At 43.6% G+C, this 14,255-nt stretch overlaps 1 protein-coding gene across 1 annotated transcript in view; it reads right to left on the bottom strand.

Annotated features, from left to right (window-relative positions):
* Positions 1 to 693: 693 nt before the first annotated feature.
* Positions 694 to 14,255, bottom strand: part of RNASEH2B (ribonuclease H2 subunit B) — a 133,795-nt gene continuing 120,233 nt past the window's right edge. The window contains exon 11 of the mRNA XM_080662358.1: positions 694 to 781. Coding sequence (XP_080518484.1) covers positions 770 to 781 — 12 coding nt within the window. The 3' untranslated portion in view covers positions 694 to 769. The remainder of the gene's footprint in view (positions 782 to 14,255) is intronic.

Raw genomic sequence — 14,255 nt, 5'->3', positions numbered from 1 at the left:
AGAATAGGGACATAATTAGGAGCATCTTTAAATATCCATCAGAATAGCATGTCATGTGGGTTTATTTTAAGGTAGTAGGAAAAGGACTAAAAACATTTTCTCTCTTAATATAATTGTGCTGCATTTCTTTTCTTTTTTTTTTTCAAGATAATGAAACAAAGACAATTTTATTCAAAGTCTCAAAAACTTATACTCAATGTGCTGTTTCTAAAATGTATGTCATCCTTTATGTAATGGTTTTTATTATTTTATCTTTCCTTTATAGCTGTTGTTGTTTGTGGGGTGGTTTTTATTTTTATTTTTTGGCTTTTCTTTATAGTCCTTCAGTAGAAGCCAGAGTCTTAAGTTGACCAGTTAGCATCCTCTGGCATACTATTCTGACTAAGTATCTTCTCAATATTCATGGCCAACATCTGGCTTCTAAATGAAAGGCTTTTGGCCTTTTCAATCACTCGCTGATAGGGTGAGACTGCATTGTTACCATAACCACATGAATAATTTAGAATCAATCTTGGCATCCAGTTTTGTATTTCTAATCAAATTTACAATCCACCTTTAGCTTCTTTTGTTGTCATATTCAGTTTATTTCATACTTAATTTCTACAGTTTTAAAATTAGTACTCTTTGAGGTCTATTATTTAATTCATATAGCCTTTAATATACATTTGCAGAGGTCGTACGATGCATGAGACAGTATTACTAGGTGCTTTGAAGGATTCAGAGAAATATATGACAGGCTTCTTTTCCTACAGGAATTTATAACCATATTTCAGGAGAAAATCTATAATGAAAACAAAAAAAGTAAATCTGGTTAAGATGTAGAATACTGCAAGAGACTTCTATTTCCATACTAGAACTTAAAAAAAAAACAAAGAAATATAAACGAGCTAAATTCTAGAAAATGTCAAGCCCTTTCAAGGAGAAGACACCCATAATTACATTCACCACTAGTAGAGCAGCAGAAGTAATCCACCAGAATCGAGGGTAAGGAGAAACCAGTCTAAATTTTAGTGAACATGTTATGGCCACACTGGGGCTGAAATGACAGGTTAGAATCTCCCAAATCCTGTCTTTGATATGTCCTGGCCACAGAGGCTGTACCCATCTACCAACTCTTCTCCATAGGCCTTCACCAAGTACATAGGGTTAGTCAGCCAAAGGTGAGGGATAAGGAAGGAGAGTTGAGAGAGATCTCAGTTCCTGAGGTATATAGGGCCTTCCCCAAATGCAAGGCAGTGGCCTATGGAGGGATGGTGTTACAGTAGAAGAACTAAGAGAAATCCCTCTGAGGTACTCTTAGAGTTCACCAAGTATATTACAATGACCCTTTGAAGTCTGGAAGCAGAGAGAAATCTCCTCAGGTAGGGAGAGCCATGGTAGGACTGATGAGGTTCTCAGAACTTCGCTGGTGTTCAGATCCTGAGCTCTGCTGAGTGAAAGTCCCCATCCAGTCTTTGTAACATTTGAAATCAGTGCTCTATAGAAACCAGCAATATATCTGGAAAAAGCCAAGACCCCACTCAGATACAGATAAGTTCATTCAGCCTCCACTCTAGCAGTCTGACGAAGAATGAGTATAAACTTTTCTGGTGGGTAAATATTACCTACCTCAGTCTCTATTGTTTTCACACACAATATGGGACATATAATTAAATAATTTAAAATATGAGATGCAAGAAAACACAAGAAAATGGTGATGTGGTGTATAGCCAAGAGAGAAAATAGTTAATAAAAGCAGGTCCAGAGATGGCTTAGATATTGGAATTATTAAACAGAGTCTTAAAAATAACTATGATAAATATTTTGAAGGATCTACTGGAAAGGGGGAAGAAGTTTGAATAGATTGGAAACACACACACACACACACACACTTTATCTACTCTCTCTATTTATTCTCTGTCTATCAACCTATCTATTAATCAGTCTCTCTATCTGGCCCATGGAAATAAAAACCATTATATCAGAAATCAGAAGTAAATAATTCATTTTATGGGGTTAAAAGAGACTAGACAAAGTAGAGGAAAGGATCAGAGATTTTAAAAACAGAGCAATAGAAATTATCCAAACTGAAACACAAAGAAGAAAATGGTAAAAAAAAAAAAAAAAAAAAAAAAGAAAAGAAAAGAAAAGAAAAGAAAGAAAGAAAGAAAGAAGGAGAGCATCCTACATCTGTAGGACAATATGAAGTGGATCACCATATGTGGAATTGGAGTCCTAGAAGGAAAATAGAATGAATGAGAATGGCTCAGAAAAAATATTTGAAGACACAATGGTTGAAATTTTTCAATATTTATGAAAGACATCACCCCACATTTCTAAGAGCTTACCAAACTAAAATGGGATAAATATAATACATATAATATATAGTCAAGTATATCAAAAGTCCTACCAGTGCATTAAGGCAAGAAAAATAAATATAAGACATAAAAACTGGAGAGAAGTAGAATGATCATTATTCACAGCCCAAATAATAGTGCAGCTAATAAACCTTAAAAAGCTATAGTAAATTACCAGATCTAAACAGTAAGTCTACCAAGGTCTCACTATAAAAGGACTATACACAAAAAAATATTTTAATTTTTATATTCTAAGAACAAAAAGTTAGAAAATTAAATAAAAACAAACTATTTATATCTAGTCTTAAATCTTAGAAAAGAATAAAATTGGAAGACTTAGAATACCGAATCTCAAGACTTATTCTACTGCTAGAGTAATAGTGACAGGATAGAATTGGCAGAAGGATTGAAAAATAAGTCATTGGAGCAGTATAGAGTACACATATTTAAGGTCAATTAATTTTTGACCAAGGCATCAAATCAATTCAGTGTGGGAAGGAACCCTTCTTGAGAAATGTTTCTGTTACAATTTAATATACACACGGAAAGAAAAATGTACCTCAAACCTCCCTCACTTTATATATAAAAATTAATTTAATATGTATCACAAACCTAACATAAATTCTAGAACTATAAAGCTTCTTCAAAGCAAATATAGGAGAATAGCTTCGTGTCTTTGGGATAAGCATTTATTTCTTAGATAGGACACAAAAAGCACTAACAGTAAAAGAAAAAAAAGAGACTTTAATGCTATGGGCCAATTGTGTCCCCCCTGAAATTTACATATCCACATGTAACCAAGTACATGGGTTATTTAGCCAAAGGCTAGGGATAAGGAAGGATAGTGGAAGAAGAAAGAAATGTTCATAGATCATTATTTGGAGGCAGGGCTTTTAAAGGGGTGATTAAGTTGAGATGAGGCAGTTAGGGTGGGCTTTAATCCAGTCATACTGGTGTCTTGATAGGAAGAGAAAATTTGGATACATAAACAGATACCAGGGATACATGCACACAGGGAGAAGACCATGCAAGGATGCAGTAAGCAGTGGCCACCTGCCAGCCAAGGAGAAAGGCTGCAGAGAAACCAAACCTGCTGACATCTTGATCTTGGACTTCCAGTCTCTAGAACTGTGAGAAAGTAAATTTCTGTTGTTCAAGCCACTCAGTTTGTGCTATTTGGTTATGGCAGCCCTAGTGAACCAATATATTCTTAGAATTTTTACATTTCTATATATTAAAGAAATTGAATATACAAAATCACAAAATGGAACAAATATTTATAATATATATATTACATATATAAATATATATAGAACTCCTAAATATTAACAATAAAAAATAAACGACTCAATTTTTTAAAAGAAAAGACTTTTCACAAAAGATATATGAATGGACAATACATACATGAAAATGTCTTTAGCATCATTAGCCATCAGGGAAATGCAAATTAAAATCACAATGAGATATCCTTTTACACCCACTATAAGACCAAATGGTGCTGAGACTGAGGACAACTGGAAGTGTCACATTGCTAATAGGAATGTAGAATGGTTTCGACTTTGGAGAATTGTTGGGCAAAGTTTCTTTCTCTTTTCTTTCTTTTTCCTTTGGAAACATTAAATATACATCTACCTTGTGACCCAGAAATTCCACTTCTGGGTATTTACCTGAGAAAAATGAAAATGTATGTCCATAAAAGGATCAGTACAAGAATGTCCCTAACAGCTTCAAACTGGAAATAGCCTAGCCAAAACCGGTTTGGCTCAGTGGATAGAGCGTCGGCCTGTGGACTGAAGGGTCCCAGGTTCAATTCCGGTCAAGGGCACATAACTTGGTTGCGGGCACATCCCCAGTGGGGGGTGTGCAGGAGGCAGCTGATCGATGTTTCTCTCTCATCGATGTTTCTAGCTCTCTGTCCCTCTTCCTTCCTCTCTGTAAAAAAATCAATAAAATATATTTTTTTTTAAAAAAAAAAGGAAATAGCCTAATGTTTATGTTTGGGAATAGGAAACTGAATAAATAAACTGTGATATATTCTTACATTAGAATAGTAATGAGCAAAAAAGGAATGAACAACTGGTACATACAACAGTATGGTGAATCTCAAAGACATTATGTTGCATAAATAAAGCCTGATTCAAAATAGGATATCCTATATAATAAAAGCCTAATATGATAAGTGTCCAGTTGACTAGTCAGCGGTTCAACTAATCAAAGCGCAATATGCTAATGATATGCTAAGGCTGCTCAATCGCTTGCTATGACATGCACTGACCACCAGGGGGCAGATGCTCCAACCGGTAGGTTAGCTTGCTGCTGGGGTCTGGCCAATTGGGACTGAATGAGATGGGCCAGACATGCCCTGGAGCCTTCCCACGGTCCCTCCCCAGCTGGCAACCTCCCATGTCCCTCCTCGGCCCCAATTGTGCACCAGTGGGGTCCCTCGGCCTGGCCTGTACCCTCTTGCAATCTGGGACCCCTCAGGGGATGTTGGAGAGCTGGTTTCAGCCCGATCCCGCAGGCCAGGCTGAGGGACCCCACTGGTGCATGATTTCATGCACCCGGCCTCTAGTACTATATAATATCATTTATGTGAAGTTGTAGAACAGGCAAATTAATCTATGGTCAATGAAATAAGAAGGTGATTGCCTCTGCAGAGAGGATAGAACTGAACTGGAAGGGGCCCAACATATTTATGAGATCTATATTAGCTAATCTATAATTTATTTTGGATGGTGGCTATAGGATATATGCATTTCTTGAAACACTTAAGATCTTTTATTTTACGTAAATTATTCCACAGTTTAAAAATAAGAGCAAGAATATTTGATGGTCTCTTTTCAGTGAGGTTCTTTCTTTACAGATCAGAGTAGGGATTCATACTGGACCGGTCTTAGCAGGTGTTGTGGGGGACAAGATGCCACGGTACTGCTTGTTTGGTGACACTGTGAACACAGCTTCTAGGATGGAAAGTCATGGGCTTCCAGACAAAGTGCACCTCAGCCCCACAGCCTACAGGTAACCACTCACTTACTCATGCTTTCCTTTGTCCCTTCTCCTTCCAGAACTTACAGAGGGCCTAGCAGCCAGGAGATGTGGTAGTGGAGGAAACCCGTGCTTTCTCTCCCACGCCACACTAGCTTTCAGAAGACATTGTGTCAGACAATAGACCTTGTTGAGCCTCTGCTATAAGATAGTTTTGCTCTCAAGGAGCATAAAGTCTAGATGTATATTTGATATTACAAAAAAAAAAACAACAAAAAACATAGCCCAGAGGCCAAATCCAGTCTGCCACTTTATGTTTATTTTTGTAAATAAAGTATTACTAGAACACAGCTATGCTCTTATTTACATATTGTCTATGGCTGTTTTCATGTTACAACAGTAGGGTTGAGTAATTGTGAAAGACTGTATGGCCCACAAAGCCAAAAATATTTACTGTTTATTTGTTTGTTTGTTTAAAATATATTTTATTGATTTCAGAGAGAGGAAGGGAGAGGGAGAGTTAGACACATTAATGATGAGAGAGAATCATCAATCATCTGCCTCCTGCATACCTCTTACTGGGGATGGAGCCAGCAACCAGGGCATGTGCCCTGAGTGGGAATTGAACGGTGACCGGAATTGAACGGTGATTCATGGGTTGACCCTCAACCACTGAGACTATGAGCTGGGCTGCTATCTGTTCTTTTACAAAAAAAGTTTGCCAACCCTCAGTCTAGGGGCTTAATCACAAGGAACAGCAACAGCTTGTAATTATTGGAATCAAGAGTCATGGAAGAAGAAATAAATATTCACAGATCATTATTTTAAAAGTGTGATAAATGATAAAGATATACATAAAAAGATACTTACGGTTTTTTGAGAACTTACAAGAGGTCACATTCTGTCCCAAGATTTTTTACATATGTTAGTTCATTTATTGTTACAACAATTCTATGAAAAAATATCATTATTATTCTTATCTACAGATGAGAAAAAATCAGGCACTAAAAGGTTAGTAACTAGTTGCCTCAGGTCACAGGTAGGCTAGGAAGAAGTAGAGCCTGGATACAACCCAGGGGATCAGGCCTGGAGGGAATTACAGTGTGTGTCATGGGGCAAGGGTGCCTAACCCAATAAAGAAATTCTTTGAGGAGGAGGATATTCCTGAGTGGAATCTTGAGCAAGGAGTTCCAGAGTCGGATTTAGCTCACATTGGGGTCTTGGGAGTGAAAAATCAGCAGGATAAACACTGAGGTAGAATCAGTACAGAGATTTATAAACAATTTAGCTTATTGAGGGGCTTTGGCTTACACAGTAGGTAAGGAAGAGCCCCTAAGGAAGGTGAGAGCACAGACAGTGGCAAGGCCAGGGTCCTATCTGAGCTCTCCACTCAAAACCAAGTAACAGATATGAGCATCAAGAAATGGGAAAGAGAAGACCTGTTAGGAGTTTGATTTGAATCAGACATTGGCAGTGGGAATTTAGGGGAAGGTAAAATCAGCTAAACTTGGTAATTACTACAAATGGAGAATGAGAAAGAAGGAGATGCCTCAAATGTCTCCCAGGTCTCCACCTTGGGTGACTAGGGCCTGAATCTCATCATCTGAAACAGGGCAAGTGAGAGGGAGTCCCGGTCATCGCGCGTTCAGGTGTGGGAGTGTTGAATTCAAAGGAATTGTGGAACATCTAAGTAAAGGTGCAATGAAATGGATGAATAAAATTTGAAGTGGAATTGTTGGTTGGGGGTCCAGACTTGGAGTAAGCAACACATACGTAGTAATTAAGCCGTGAGAGTTGGTAAGATCACCTGGGGAAGGATGCAGTGTGAAAAGAACAGTGGCAGGTGGAGAAAGAGGAGCCTGTGTATGAGGTGGAAGAAACAGGAAAGAACCAGGCATGGAAGTTCAGGGAGAGAAGTTCCCTTGTGGATATTTTTAGGGGGGGAAATTGAATAAACATGACGAATATAGTAACAGGACTGAAAAATATTCACCAGAGGTTTTGGGGGGCATTTTCAGAAGTTGTAGTAGAATTGTGGGGATAGACACTGGATTATGAGTTGACGGATAAAAAGAAGAGAGCATTTTTTATGGGATTGAAGCAGGATAGAATCAAGTGAGAAAATTTATTTTTGTTTCTATTTAGGATGAAAGAGATCTTAGCATGCTTATAGGCTGAGGGGAGGATGCAGGTGGAGAGGGAGCTGAAGATGAGGGGAGAGTTGGCTGATGGGGCCTGGACCTGAGGAGGTGGTAAGGAAGCATGGTTGGGGTGCCCTTGAACAAGACACCTCATCCTCTGAGATTGGGGAAAAGGGTGGATGTGGTCAATGAGATGAGAAGTTGCTGGGTCTCGCCTATAATGGTTAAAATTTCATAGATGAATCAGATCACAAATTAGGAGGCACGGTCAGCTGCTTGAGAGTGAGGAGAGAAGGTGCCAAATGAGGGGAAATTGAGGAGCATGGTGAATGTCTAAAACCTCCATGAAACTGGTCCAGGACAAGGGAAGGTTGATGAGTGCTGAGACCTGGCTGAGGCAGCTGACCATGAATTGGAAACTTTTCTAGTTTGCACTGTTCTGTGGTTCTTCTCCAACATCTCTCAGTGGCCAGTTAATAAATAAACATTTTATAGCTTTTCCATTACTATGTCTCTTTTCATGGTCCCCTTTTTATCCTCTTCCTGGGTTCCTTGGCAGTCAGAAATCAAGGAGTAGCTTGGGTAGTTAGGATGAGCATGATGACACCCTTGGGTGTATCGGGGACTTGGAGAAGATGGAGAGAAGTGGGCTGATCTCCTAGGAGCCCCTTGTTTCAGAACCATGCAGAGATGGTGCACACACGGGCATTGGGTTGTGGTTGTAGAGGTGTGAGGGCTGCGGGTATGAGCCATGTGCTAGAGGGAGGGAGGTGGTGATCAGGTCACAGCGTTTTGGTGGGACCCCTGTGCTCTCCCTCTCCTTTCGGCACCCTGTTCAGATGTCTGAACTCAAGCTTCCCTCCTCTCCCCTCCTGCCTCTTTGCCCCCTTTAGCAGGCCCTACTGATGTCTCAGAGTCCTACTCCTCCGTTGTGTGCCCTGAGCCTCAGACTTCTCCTCTCTCATTATCCATCCTATTGTAGCCAACTCTCCCGTTACAGAACTGTGATCTTTGAAATCTGGTGCATTTATTTTCCCTCTGTGCAGAGCCCTGGAAAACCAAGGTTTTGAAATAATTGAGAGAGGTGAAATCCAAGTGAAAGGAAAAGGGAAAATGACCACGTACTTTCTGATCCAGAACTTGAATGCCTCAGAGGATGAGATCATGGGGAGACCTCAAACTCTGCTTGATCACAAAGGTATGCCAAGAAGAGAAGCCTCATTATGAGTGTGAATATTTTTCCCACTGACCATGTGAGACATGTTTAGTGTAGTTCTTCGGTTTGCAGGGTCAGCGTGGGTATCATCCCTCACCACAACCAAGCTGTTACCTTCCATTCAGTAACAGCTCCTGAGAATCAATGCAGCCATTTTGCCCTGAATGCTCTTCTCTTGCATCCTGGATGTTATGCTATTCCTTGAGCCAAGCTGGTGGACAGTCTAAGGGTCTCTCAAGCATTTGTTTTCAAGGTTCTTCCCTGTCCTAGAACTGAGCTTTATCCATGAGCCACTCCTGTGGCTGGAGAGGGTTCCAGAGTCTTCCTCTGCTCCTCAGCCTCAGGGGCTCCAGAAAGGCTTTCCTCACACACTTGAACCTTTCACCGTTCTCATTTTCTGCTGGCTTCCAAAACTGGGAAGAAGGACAAAATCTGTGACTCACCCAGCTCCAGGAATGACAAAAGAATGAGTTTAGATTAAAACCACCTAGTGCTAAGATGGACCAGAAGTCACTGTTTGGCTCATTGTGCTCAAAAAAGCAGCATATGGAATTCAACAAGGAGGGCTCCTTCAGCTGCAAGGTGGATCCCATCCACCCCAGGCGGTCAGGGCCCCTTAACAAGGATCCAGGTTAATGCTGGGAAATACTGACAGGAAGGGAAACCCAGTAGCAGGAGGCAGACCATCATGAACCACTGAACCAAACTGGAGAACAACATGGATTTATCTGGACAGAAACTAATCTTTAGCTGCTCCAGGGTCCTGCAAAGAAAAATTTCTAAATCCAGTGGTTTCTCATTTACATAGTTAATGTATGCAGGATGTGTCTTTGGGACATGAAATATGGCTACTATTCTTATAATTGGGGTAATACCAACAAACAGAGGGGTATTTGAAGAAATTTTAAAATTGTTTTCATAGTGCTTTTATTCTAATACCAGCTCACTTCAGTGTCCCTGTGAGCTGCTATTGGATTTGGCCACATTTTACTGATGGAGACACTGAGATAGAAAGATCTAAACTGAAAAGCAGAAATAGCTGGCTAATAAAAGTCAGGAGCCACCCTGACTGTTATGCCAGCTTTTGGTCTCCGGATTTCTAGGCTTTGGGTGCCTTGCCCACCAACCTCATCTTCTTCCTCCCCCCACCCGTATCCTCCCCACAATACAAAGGGTTGCTAGAGGGGGATAAACAACCATTTTGTCTATTTTATTCTTTGTTATCAGAAACAGACAAAGTAAAGGGGGTGGGGTATTTTGCCCCCTCCTAGTGGGAGAGAAGAAGACAGAGCTGAAGGCTTTAGCACCAGGACCTGGAGGAACCTTGCTCAGAAGGCGTGCCTCGCTCAAACCTGATACTACTTTCTCCCATTCCCACTGCAGGGGTTCCTAAACTTTCCAGTTTGAAAAACAGGATTCTAGGTCTGGGTCAGTAGAATCTAACCTGCTTTCAGTTCTGAGCTGGAAAAATCAAAGAAAATAAAAATAACCAAGTAGAAAACGTAATGGCACCTCAACGGAAGATCTCAGTATGGACCCTGAGAAATGGGGGGGGAGGGGAGGGGAGGGGGGGAAGGGTGTGCAGAGAGGGAGAGGTAGCTCTCTCAGATGCAAACAGTGCCTCTGTGCAAACTGGGAAGTAGGTAGCCCCCAGGCACGGCTTATAATAGAGCCACCCCTTCCTCTGGGCTGACACCAGCTTCCCCACCGTGGCTCCACCCCCCACCCCGCAGCCTGATCCCCTTGGCCAGGTATCTCCAAAGAGAAATGGCACAACCTAGTGTGGGGAACCCAGAGTGGAAATCTCAGCCTTTCTTTTTGTGCATTTCCCTCGCCCTTTCCTCATCAACCTAGGATTTCTGTGGGCAGCCTCAGCCTCCAGGCTCTGGGGCAGGCGCGCTGGCCTCTCTGTGCCTGTCCTCCTGTCCCCACTGGAGTGCAGCATGGGAGGTTCCAGCAGGAGCTAGAAGGCCAGGAGACCCTGGCCAACACTGCCTCCTAAATGTCTCAGAAGCTCCAGAATGTAACCGCACTAACCAGCAGCGGCGAGTTTCTCGAAGCCAGTGACGGAGGAGGGGACGCAGAAACACTAAGATGCATGCTAATGCGTTTCCCAAGGGGGCCTCTTTCAGATGAGCTGCCACAGCACACACACTGGCTTTTCAGGTGACTCAGGGAGGCAGGAGGGAGACCAACAAGATGAACTTGAGGAGATTTGAATGCGCACCCAGCTGAGGGTTAGGAGGTGACCGCAGCAGTGCGGTGGCAGGTGCCTCAGCAGTGCCCTGCCTGTGTCCTCATGGGTGAACGGCCCCTCTCAACCCCCCGTGCACCTGACAGGGAGATACCCGAGGTAACAGGAACAAGAAAGGGTGGTGCCCAGGAGAGCTCTTCCTCAAACCTTTTTCCTTTTTCCATTTTGCTCTCAAAAGCAGGGGATTTGCTCCTTCTTCTTCCAGGTGGTGAATGCGTTAAACATACTAAGTGTCCTGTAGCCTCCCCAGCAGTGACGTTTCCCAGTGGGAGCGCCTGTCTGTCCAGTCCTTCACAGAGGGCACCTGAGCGAATCCCAGGGGCTGCACAAGTCAGAGGCACTGTAACGAAGGCTGCTTGCACCTGTGTTCTCACTTTTCCTTCTCGTGCTTTTTGGCAGAAGCTAGTGCTCAAGAAAGTCAAGACAGCAAAACTGTTGCCGTCACAAGGGTCATGAGGTATGCAGACAGCCGGCAGCTGCTCCCCCAGAGAGACGCAGCCCACGGTGAGTGCGTGAGAGCAGCGGCAAAGCCCCAGTGCTGTGCTGCGCGTGGAAAGGGCTGCAGGCTCAGAGTGTGGCTCGTGGGAGACAGGAAAGAGCCAGCGGCACAGCTTGTGTGGAGTTTGGGGTCCTGGCCGGAAGCCTTTGACTAGCTGCTTACTGTATTTTGAATAAGTTTTTTTATGCTTTCCCAACCCACTCACCTCCCCACCCCAACTGTCCCAGGGAGGCCCCTCTGAGTATCTCTAATGCTCAGAAAAACTAATAGTCTCCACGTCCCCACTAAATGAGTTACTCTGCACACTGCCCTCACTGTGTGCCTCCTAATGAGAAGTGTGGGCGACCCACTCGGCCTTGCCACCATATGCTTGGGCACAGCTGGGTTTTGAGGGTGGGTCACAGGAAATGATGAAGGGCCAGGGAGGGCCTGCAGAATGAGTCCCTGTAGCGGCAGCACCCCCTACACCTCTCCTTTCTGGGTTGTGCAGCCCCTGCCACCCTCTCCCTTTCTGGAAACCCCACCTTAAACGACCCAAATGGAGTGAAGCTTTGAGACAAGGCAGCAGTGTATGTCTGTTACAGAGTACAGCATCCCAGGGATTTTTCAAAAACCATCCGTGGTCACTGAGAAAGTTTCGTAAGACAATGGCATAATTCATGTGAAGAGTTAGAACAGTTTAATAATTCCTATAAAGAGTTAGCTATTGTTATTTTATTAGACAGTGTCTCTTAGATTGAGTGTCACTTGAGCCCTTGGCATTGGGCATTGCCCAAGATGCCTGAAGACTTCTCTCTAGTTTGATCCGTGTCTGAGGTTGAGGGAATGATCAGCACCTTCTGTTCAATTCTGGTGAGACGAGACCGAGCACAGCTTTCCTCCTTCTGGCCTAGAGTCAGGTGGAATCTTGGATTCTGGGAAGCTCGAAGCTCGAAGTGGACTTTCTGCCCTTACCCAGGCATTTCCTACAGTTGCATGCTTCTGAGAATGCTCAAGCCCCCAATAGCCGTCAGTGCTATTAAGTATGGAATTAGTCCCATGGCTATTCTCATAACACAGGTAAGAGACTAGAAGTTCAGAAAGGTCACATAATTTATGTAACAGCCCACAACTCGTAAGTGGGAGAAATAAGACTTGATCTTCAGGCTTGTCTGGGGCAGACCATGTCCATGTGAGCCCTCTGAATAACAGACCAAAATGATGTCATTTACCCCAAATGGGACGCTGCTGCACTTGGACTGCTTGGATTCACTATGGTCCAGCCATGCTTCTCTCAGATCCTCTGGGCCCCATTTGAACAGATTTCTGATTATTGGGTGTGCCCTGCAGATGCAAGAATATGGAATTGCTGACACACTGTAGGGACTGATATAAAATGCAACATGAGCCAGAGGCTTGGAGAAATGAGAACAAAGCCAGTGGGCCATTGGGCCTCACTTTAGTTACCCAAACCCAGACCTACCGAGTCAGAACTCTTTTAACAACTTCCCCAGCTAATTTGAGTTTGAATTTAACAGGACACAGGCTTCTTCCTTCTCTGTAATGGTTGACAGCAGGTATAGAATTTAGCCTGGAAGGTTTTGTGCCACCCGCTCTCAGTACCTGGCCTTTCATCGAGGTTTAGGTCCCATTTCTCATGGGGTTTGAGCTGTATCTGATAATGTCATACTCAGCTATGAAGTAGGTGAAGGCTGCCAGGGTCACTGCAGAAGCCCCCACTCTCACCCGCAGCCCCAGGGCCATTCCTCCTGGCCCCCACGTGGCTGTCATTATGGGAAAGTGTTTCCACCAGTAGCCCAAACCTGTCAGGACTCCCAAATTAAATGGCTGTTAGATCTTGCTACCTCAGAGATCTGCCTGCTTCCCAGGCACTAGGCTAGGCAGTCAGGAAAACATTCCAGGTTCAACTCATTGATCACGTCTGCCACAAACCTCAGAGGTTAAATTACCTGGTTGACAAACGTATGACCGCTCCCCAGGGGCATTTCCATCTGACTTGGCTCCCTGGTGTGGGAAGCAGGCTCTGCCCAGCCTTGCTCCTCTGTGAGGACTCTTGCTCCTGAAAAATGTCTCAGGGTCTTGGCAGCATACACAGCTGTGGTGGTGGCAGGAGCACACCACCTGGACCCCTCTCGAGGGCCAGCTGAGATGGGATGTTCATCCCTTCCTTCAGCTTTCTCTAAAGAGGGGACCCATCAGCTGGGGCAATAGGAAAAGCTCCAGTGGGACCCAGGCCTGCAGGCTGCACCCAGGGCCTCATTTGCACTTCAATAACACGCTTTCCTTTCACTGTACTTTGTATTTGGGTGTTAGATTGTCTCTGTGGAGAGACTCCCCAGTGCAATTAGAGGGGAGTATTGAGCCAGAGTGAAATCAGTGTGTTGACTTGGATATTTAAGCAACCACCTTTCAGCAGTGACTAAAAAATTGGCCTTCCAGCTGTCCCTGCTGGCAGGCTCTACCGGCATCTGCCAGACCCCTGTTAGTGTCTTTTCAAGTTTCAGCTTGCTTCCACTTGTCTCCTAACTGATTTTCCCAGTGATTATAGTAATGGGTTCCACGCTGACCTTCGTAGAGCACGTAGGCAAGCTGCCCTGGCCCCTCTCTGTTAGTGACCCCTCCTTATAAATCATAGGCCCAGGGTGTCCACTTGCTGGGTTCACGGCAGTTAAGTCTGTTTGGAGGACTTATTCACCAACCTCTAATTGTTCCTCGGGTGGACATTAGTGGGGGAGGGTCCCTCTCCTGACTGAGGTTAGGGGTTAGCAGTCTGCCTGCTGAGGGAGAGCGGGTTGCCGATTCCTCCAAATTTGACTCCATTTTC

The sequence above is a fragment of the Plecotus auritus genome, assembly GCF_963455305.1.
Source record: "Plecotus auritus genome assembly, chromosome: 3".
Classification (NCBI taxonomy): domain Eukaryota; kingdom Metazoa; phylum Chordata; class Mammalia; order Chiroptera; family Vespertilionidae; genus Plecotus; species Plecotus auritus.
This window is presented reverse-complemented; position numbering and strand designations above follow the sequence as displayed.